Source organism: Diospyros lotus, chromosome 3, assembly GCF_014633365.1.
Source record: "Diospyros lotus cultivar Yz01 chromosome 3, ASM1463336v1, whole genome shotgun sequence".
Taxonomy (NCBI): Eukaryota; Viridiplantae; Streptophyta; class Magnoliopsida; order Ericales; family Ebenaceae; genus Diospyros; species Diospyros lotus.
This window is the reverse complement of record NC_068340.1, coordinates 8,073,402-8,082,697: the sequence shown is the minus strand read 5'-3', so window position 1 is coordinate 8,082,697 and position 9,296 is coordinate 8,073,402. Positions and strand designations below refer to the sequence as shown.

General features: G+C 38.3%; 1 protein-coding gene across 2 annotated transcripts; it reads left to right on the top strand.

Moving 5' to 3' along the window:
* The first annotated feature begins 1,431 nt into the window (after positions 1–1,431).
* LOC127798181 (uncharacterized) lies at positions 1,432–4,797 on the top strand. Of its 2 annotated transcripts, none has more exons than XM_052331553.1 (2): positions 1,432–1,628; positions 2,121–4,797. In XM_052331553.1, the coding sequence occupies exon 2, from the start codon at positions 2,256–2,258 to the stop codon at positions 4,557–4,559; it is 2,304 nt and encodes a 767-aa protein (XP_052187513.1). In that variant the 5' UTR covers positions 1,432–1,628; positions 2,121–2,255; the 3' UTR covers positions 4,560–4,797. The 2 variants fall into 2 exon arrangements, with proteins under 2 accessions (XP_052187513.1, XP_052187512.1); XM_052331552.1 differs by having other exon boundaries at positions 1,432–1,633.
* Positions 4,798–9,296: the final 4,499 nt, after the last annotated feature.

Sequence of the window (9,296 nt, the reverse complement as noted above, 5' to 3'; positions counted from 1 at the left end):
TGGGATTGAGGGAAGGGAATGACGAATCCTAGTTCCCACATAGGGAGTTTCATGTTGAAACATAGTCCGCCCTTCACAAATGGTCTGTCATGTGAATAGTTCAGATTTGTTCATGAGTGACACCCGTATATGAGAGCAGGACGTCACACAATTACTCAAATACTTGTGTGAAGATGATATTAGCCAAACTTCTAGTATCAATTAAGGTTTGACGAATGTTGTAGTTAGTAATAACTATCATCGTAATGATTACAACATCGTGGGGCAATCTCACCCCTTTAGGTTAACATTAGTAAACGTAATCATTGTGTTTAAATCTCTTTATTGGCCATTGGCTATTATGTCACCTTTCATCGATATCTATATGCTCTCTTTCCATTTTGAGATGTAGGTGTTAGCCTCTCAAAGATATTTATATGCTTTCCTTCCACTCATGGGATTTTTTCATCCCCTAAGATTGTGGTTAACCTTGTCTAGAAGGTCTCTAATGTTTTAATCTTCGTTTATGTTGCTTTTGGGGGGGGGGTTTCTCTCTCATAACTCCCATTTTCAGCAAAAACTCAACTTTTGTTTGGAATACATGACAATCTTTAGTTGAATAGTCATTCTTCTTGTGGTATTTGCAATAAGTCTTGGGCATCCATAGGGTTTAACTAAGGCCCGCACCTCTAACTTTCACAATTGATGTCAATTGGTTTCTATTATTGTTTGTGCAAGTTGAGACCCTAGATATTCCTTTTTTTCTAAGTTTTCTATCAACCAATTGACATAATTTCATCATCTAATGACCACCACCTTTTCATGCACTCTCTTTGATACGATTAGTGTTCTCCAAGTCTCATTTATCATTTTTCTTAGTTTTTTTTCTCTTTTAACTACTTCTCAATGTTGACATACACTTCAGGCAGGGTACACAACTCCATCAAAGTGAGAGCCTATTTATTTAGTGGGTTTGGAACAAATCACAAGTCTTTTGGTCTGCCAATCAGTGCTACAATGGGGACATTTTCACCTATTTAGTCAACCTCTATTGTGACTTCTTTGAAGCAAGTCACTTATTGCCTTAGTATATCACCTTTCTTTGTATCATTTTCACTAACTACAATTTTTAGCAATTCTATCCTCATTCTAACAATCTTTTTGGTATTCTCTTCTCTTTGTATCTTTTTCAATCCTTCGTTGAATACTTACATCAAATGGTAATTTTGTCTAAGTTTTTCTTTTTAATCAATAGGGATTTTTTTGTCATTTATAAAAGTACAGAGAGTTTTGTGCCTTTCCACTAAATATTAGGGGGTGCCAAATGAAATTTGTCCAAAATTTTGACTCAAAAGCTAACCCACCAATGCAAGAGTTAAAACTTTAACCACGGTTACCTTTCCGTGCAATGCCATACTTATAAGGCGGTGCGGTGGAGCAGGGGATTGCTATTTGGGGATTTTATGCAATGTACATTGTATTTTGGGGGGTTTCGGACACAGAAGGAAAATGAAGAAAAATCCGATTTTGAGGAAGACAGGGACTTGGTAGAGAAAAGGGGGCCAGAAATACAAATCAAATTGCTTGATGATACATAGTCCATGGCGTCGCAGCGATTCAAAATCATCCGTAGATACAGCTCTTTCTCAGTTAGGTACTTCTTTGGTTCTTCCTAATCAACCCATTACTTTTTTCTATACTGACGCTGATACGCTTCTCACTCTCTTCTAGGGTTTGATTACTGTGTAATCGAATTATGGATTGTGATTGGTGAATTTTAACTGTTTGTGAGCTGTTTGACATCTGGAATTGGGTAGATCCATCGAGGAGTTTTTGTTCGTTCATTGTGATTTTGCAATAACTTGAACATTCGTCTTCATGATTTTCTGTATTATTTTGTTTGCTACTTCATGTCTGATGATGCTCTGTGGTTTGGTTTCTAGGCGTGGAATTTAATTATTGGAGTGCTATTCTTTTCATTTAAAATTTCGTTTTCCGGACTTATTTAAATTTACCTGGAAATCAGTTGTTTGATTTGATGTGGTCTCTGCGTCCGTAAGGGGTGCTTCTGTTAAGAGTTTTGTTTCCTCCTTGGCTAATCTGTACGTTATTAATGCTGAGCTGTGGACTATGCTGAGCAGGTCATCTCTTGAAGTATGAGAAAATCCCCGAATTCTAGAACCACATACTGGTTTTCTTGGATTTCTTCACTTTTCCCTGGTGGCTTTGCTGTGATTTATACACAAGAAAGGTGGTAAAGAGGTTTTCTGAATGCGATGGAGTGCAATAGAGATGAGGCTATCAGGGCTAAAGAAATTGCTGAGATGAAGTTTACAGCAAAGGACATTGTGGGGGCAAAGAAATTTGCTGCAAAAGCCCAGTCATTATACCCCAGTCTTGAAGGTATTCAGCAAATGTTGGACACCTTGGACATCTATCTTTCTGCAGAGAACCGAATAAATGGAGAAGCGGATTGGTATGGTATACTTGGTGTGAATCCTCTTGCAGATGAAGAGATTGTAAGGAAACAGTATAGGAAGCTGGCGCTCATGCTTCACCCTGATAAAAACAAGTCTGTAGGGGCTGAAGGTGCATTTAAGCTTATTTCAGAGGCTTGGAGTTTGTTGTCTGATAAAAGCAAGAGATCAGCATATGACCAGAAGAGGAACGTTAAAGTGTTCCAGCAGAAAGCTCCACCTACAAATGGGGGTCCATCAGCACCATCTAGGTCAACTGGTTTTCCAAATGTCAGTAAAAGTGCAACTACACACACAAAAGGAGTTCACAAAGGCAATACCAATAAGTCTGCTGCTTCTCATGGTTCTGCTTCACCTCACCAGAGACCTCATACCTTTTGGACCGTGTGCCATCGGTGCAAGACTCAGTATGAATATCTCAGAACATATCTCAACCATAATCTGCTTTGTCCCAACTGCCATGAACCATTCTTTGCAGTAGAAACTGCTCCACCTCCTTCCAGTTGTTCTAGAGTCCCCCCTCAATGGAAGTATTCCCAGCAGCAGCAGCAGCAGAACTCAAATCATCAGGAAGCAAGTGTATCTACTGCAGGAAGAAATAAATCAGCCAGTGTTCCCGATTCATCTAAGGGCCAGTGGGCTCCATTCTCTAAAACATCTAATACTTCTTCTGTTGCTCAAGCTGCAACTATGGTTCAACAGGCATATGAGAAAGTTAAACGGGAGCGTGAGGAAGCTCAGGCAGCCACTAAAAGAGAGGAGGCTGTACGAAAGAAAACCAATGCTTCTAGGAGAACAAGCAGTGTTTCATCATCTAATGCTGTGAAGAGAAGAAGAGGTACAGAGAATCTCGGTGCAATGAAATATGGAAGGGCCAATGCGAATCCAATGGGCATGGGTACTGGAAGAGCTGGAACTGCAAATTTATCTGGAGTTAAACAAGGAAATTCTCACCCCGAAGCCAGTGGACACTATAAGCCTAGGGCTGCATGGGATTTATCCCATCTTGAAATTCAGGGCTTATTGATTGAGAAGGCAAGACTGGAAATTGACAAGAAGCTAAATGAATGGACCTCTGCTACTGCATCCAAAGGCATGGAGAAAGTGAATGAGAAAGGAAAGGAGGAAGTAAAGGAAATAGACAATGGAATGGTAAATGGTGCCAAACAGGATCAGCATATAACTGGCAAGCCAGATGATATGAAGAATGAAAATCATGAAAAAGAGTTGAGTGCTGGACGTTCAAGTGGCAATGTGAATAAAGTGCCTTTAGAGCCAGTGTCAATAGATGTAATAGATCCAGATTTTCATGATTTTGACAAGGATCGTAACGAACAGTGTTTTGGGGAGAACCAGGTATGGGCTGCATATGATGATGATGATGGTATGCCTCGTTATTATGCCATGATTCACGATGTGATCTCTAGGAATCCATTCAAGGCGCGGATCAGTTGGCTTAACTCAAAAACCAACAATGAGTTGGGCCCCCTTAACTGGGTTGGTTCTGGTTTCTCCAAGACATGTGGAGATTTCAGAGTAGGCAAGCATGAAGTCAATCATTCTCTGAACTCTTTCTCACACAAGATTAGATGGACAAAAGGTGCACATGGGGCTGTTCGCATATTTCCTAGGAAGGGGGACATCTGGGCTCTCTATAGGAACTGGTCTCCTGAATGGAATGAGCTGACGGCAGATGAGATAATTCACAAGTATGATATGGTGGAAGTGCTTGAAGACTATGATGAGCAACTAGGAGTGACTGTTACTCCACTCGTCAAAGTTGCTGGCTTCAAGACAGTGTTCCACCTCCACTTGGATGCAAGGGAAGTCAAAAGAATTCCTAGAGAAGAGATGTTCCGATTTTCTCATCAGGTTCCTTCATACATGCTTACCGGTCAAGAAGCTCCAAAAGCTCTGAAGGGATGTTGGGAGCTGGACCCTGCAGCTACTCCTCTGGAGCTTCTCCATGCTGTGATAGATGCTAAGGACGAACATGTTGCAGGGAGTGAAGGAACTAATTCAGTAGGTGAAGCAGTAGATGATTCTGCAAAATCAAACAATAAAGAAGTGGATGAGAGTTCTGCTATATCAAGTGAGAAATAATTAGGGAATATAGGAGAACATGAGGATGCCGAAATTTTGTGATAGGAAGGAATATAAGCAAGTAAATTGTACTGGAGAGAAGACTGGTAATTAACTTCAGGATTATCTTTTCTTCTTTTTATTTTTTTTGATGTTTTGGTAAGTGATTTCAGGATTATCTTATTTTCGTGGATGGATGCGCAGTGCTAGTTATTAAACTTAAAAAGGCCTGCAAACCAGGTTTTTTTGTTCTTGATCATGTTCTGTTCTCAAACGTGCTTCCATAGATTGCTTGAAGGAAGTAAAACTCATAGTCTACCTCTGTTTGGATTTTGTTTTTGAGTCACTGCTTCTGCTGGCACCCAGGTCTTTTAATTCCTTTTTCCCTATTATTATTATTGGTTTTTTTTCCCAATATCTATCAATGAAGATAGGCGAAACTTCAGATTTCTCCAACTGCAGCAAGGAGTTGTGCCAGCACAGTTTGGTTGCTTTCATAGAAGGATCTGAATGGTTGTGGGATTGTTATGTCTTGGGCCATTCAGTGTTCTGAATTGGCACGAACGGTTGTGCCTCAGGCTTAAATGAGTATCTAGAAATGGACTGACAAAAGAGAAATTGACAGGAAAAAGTTTGCACATTTATTTGAGTAGTAACCATGAAATGCCTTCTGAACAAAATCAAACTTTAGTACGTCGGCCCAGGTGAAGACCGACTAGATTTTGCCAGTTTGGATAATTGGCTTCTGTTCTGGATATGCCATCTTCTTGTACAGATAGCCTGCCTATGTTTGATGATAATGTTGATTACGAGGTAAGAGTATTATCTACTTGATATTTTAGATCTGTGACAGCCTCTGGAAGTGGTAAAGAGGAATAAAAGGTGGAACTTTACAGTAAACCTATTGTTGTCGAGAATGGAAAAATTCTCGTGTTTTTTTAATGTGTTGGCTGTCTATCGAATATGACACAATCAAGGCTCTATAAAAAGAGAAGTTTAGTGGAGAGGGCCTTAATAATATTCTTATGAAGAAGAAGCTTCATCCTTTGACAGCCACTGCACCTCCTCCCCCCACCCCCCCCAAAAAAAAAAAATTGTGTTTGGTAAACGGAAGGCTGTATTTTATGGAACCTCATCAACTGTGTAAGGTCGCACGTGTTGGATTTGGTTCACACTGACTTATACGATGGATGCCAAATCCTTGGTGAAACTCTATACTTTCACTTTCACTGATGATGATTATTTTAAAATGATTTGGATTTATGTTTTAATATTTAAAATTTTGGTGCTAAATGTTTTCAACACCAAAACAGTTTATTGATATTGTAAATATTGTGTCATCGATGTCAACTTGGTTAGGATAATGTGTTGATTATGACGAGCACTTTTATTGAAATGGGTCTCATTTACCTTTTAAAGTGAAAATAATTAATTCTCTACAAGCAAAAGAACACCCAAAGCTATTGTCTTCATCTTATTTATTATTTTTCTCTATGTTGTTCAAAAGTGTTTTCACCTACAATGGATTTGCATATATTCAGGTGATATTGTATTGTGAGTTACTTTGATTCTCCAAATTACTTTGATTCTCTATTTGTTTGTTGTAAGGGTTAGTGCATCTATAACTATAGTTGAGCCAAATAAAAATTATTGTGTAATAGAAGATGGAAAATGCTATTGGTACACTTTTGTGTACATTTTAGACTACATAAAGGTGTACCAATAACAAAAAAGTTTCTCATGAGACGCATAGAGACGCGTGAGGCGCATGTGAAGCGCAGGGTATTTTAGTCATAATACCCCTTTATGTATTTCAAGATGTACAAAATAGTTGTACACCTAGCATGATTCATAGAAGATAGTGTTGACCTTTTTAATCAGACACTCGATAGTCAACATTCAAATCCTTGATGGACAATCAAGGTGGTGGACATAGGTAATTGGGGTCGAATCACTCTAAAATCTCTGCTTTCTATCTCTTTTGCTTTTTTGCATTTCATTTTGTTAATAATTGTCTTATACTTAAAATTTTCGAGTGAACTTAATTTACCCCCCTTAAGCTAACATTCTTTTCAATAGAGTAGCATGCTCATAAAACATTTTACTTACAAGTTGCTTTAATGGCTTGGGAGCTATCTCCAGATCATATGAAAATATAGAGAATGCAAGTTATGAGCCTGACTTAATATGAATTTCATGCATACCATGAATGCACCTCCCATTCTCCCATTTTTAGGGCCTCTTTGGCCAAGACGTTGCCCTTTTTATAAATGGAATGACCTTTATGGTCACCATCTTCAGAGTAACCTCGTCACTCTGGCAACAAAAGTGACAAAAGTCCCCCATGGACAACTTTGCCATCCCATCATCCATGCACCCTAAATGCTCATAACAATTGCATAACATGAGAATAAAATGCATCATAAACAAACCACTTGTCATGTATATCATGCCAATAAAGGGGTTTAATGTAAGACTTACAATGGTTATGCTTCCAAACACCAGGGGTTCTCCCTAGGCTGCTACTCACCCTTCTCCTTAGTCTCTTTTATTGGAAGAGATTGTCTCCCTAAGCTCCCAAGACTTCTCCTATCTCTTTGTTCTTTCTCTCCAATTTCTCCACAATAGCATGCATGAAAATGAGTAAAGACTCCTTTCTCTAGGCCGTCTATATTGCCCTTGCAATTACCCCTACTTATTTCCTTAATAGTCCTTTTTATAAGGGCATTTTAGTTCACCAAGATTTGGAGACCAAATTACAATTTGTCCTTTCTACTTCTAGTTTTCTCTCTCTTTTTTTTTTTTTTAGCTTTTTTTTTTTGGGGGGGGGGGACTATGCCCCATTATTGGCGTCCTCAGCCACCCTGCCCCTAGAGCTACATTGAGGAGGTAAATCGAGGGATGTGCCCAAATGATTAGAGTGGTAGGCCTTAGCACCACTAATATCACTCCTAAGGTTCTCACCCAGAAAGAAACATTTTACTTTCCCCAGGAATGGAACCCATATTAGGAATCTCCAGACAAGTTTTTAGCCTACCCCTTTACCACTTGGCTATGCCCCTAGGGCTTTTTTTTTTTTTTTTTTTTTTTTAGCGTTTTTTAGGTTTGTCTTAACTTGGTTTTTAGAGCAAACATCAACCTTACTTGCTTTCTCCAAGTTAGTCCCTTGCACCTTAATTGCTTTCACCAATGGGGAAGATTCCTTGTCATTAGCTTGCTTACCACCTCAATTAATTAGGCATATCATTCTTTATATCCTAATTAACTAGCCTTAATTGGCCATATAGTCCCCATTAGTTAATCAAATCATGGACTATCTTAATTAGCTAATTCTTACCCTTGAAATGTCCCACTAGGTGGTTATTAATATTTCAGTGACATGCTTTCAAATCCCCAAGTCCATAAGCCAAAAACTAGCTATAATTAGATTTGGTTGCCAAAAGCCATCGTTTCAAGGAGCATCACTTTGATCTATTGATCGGACCAAGTGAACATGCATGACCACAAGAGTGATCGAAGGTATGAAGGACTGGAAAAAGGAGGCAAAAATACCTTAGAAAGTGTCTTTCATCAACTAAAGATTGAGACTTGAAAACTTAAGTGATTGAAGTTAGAAGACCAAAACTTATTCAACTCACTAAACAAGTTAATAAAATTGTGAGGCTTTTTTTCTCTAACCAAATATCAATAAAATTTCTCCAGTAAAGAAAATACGATACCCTACTAAAGCAAACTAGAGCATTATCAAGCACGTTGCACAAGTTATAATAAAACAAAAATTCATATTGACAACACAACAAATAGCAAACACGAGGTTAGAAGTGTAACATCCCACATCGAGCGATAGGAAGAACCAGAACAACTTACCCTAATGGGCCTACACGAACTTCCCAGGGGGTCACCCATCCTTGAACTGCTCCCAGCTCAAGCACGCTTAACCCCGGAGTTCCTTGCCTACATTCAGCCCAAAAGGTATCCAGCTGGTGTTGTTTCCTTTCTTACACTATCCTCGATATATACTAACTTCTCTGGGCTCTCGGGGTATTACAAGAAGGCTCCCAATCTTAATTCCATCCTTCTTCATGTATCAATATCAAATAAAGTGTCACACATATAAGTAGAAAATGGGTGATCACCCACTACTTAACAGGAGTAATTATTTTCCCATCACTCAGGAGATACTTACCTTAAGCCATGAAAATAGTGCATATTCACAAGAAAAAACCCAACCCTGCAAAGACGAAAACGAAAACAAAAATGAAAGGTTATAACTCCACAAAAATATCTTGAAAGGAAATGAGATAAATAGGCTAATAAAAGTAAAAGAAGTGAAGATGCATAGCAAACAAAAATTTGAAAAACATTATTGAAGAGATAAAATAGATAGCACAAAAATCTTAATAATTGTAATAAAACCTTGAGTTTCTTATTAATCCAAACTTCACAATTTACTCAAGTATCTTATTTTATTGACATGACATCAGTCATTCATCAATTTTTAACTACAACTCCACTGCTTGCTATATAAAAGAAGTGTTATTTACACAAAAGCTTGCTACAAAGAGAAAATATTAAATTAAAACTGTATTACAATCTTGTTAGCCATATGTATCTATTTTGCCATCTTTTTCCCTATTCATATGAATTTGATGTGCAGCCACTAGTCATTTGACCAGTTAAAAGTGTTTCCCTTCTTAGGATACTTGACTCGAAATAACAGAACACCAATATTTTTGGGTGAAAGGAACAAAATTTATT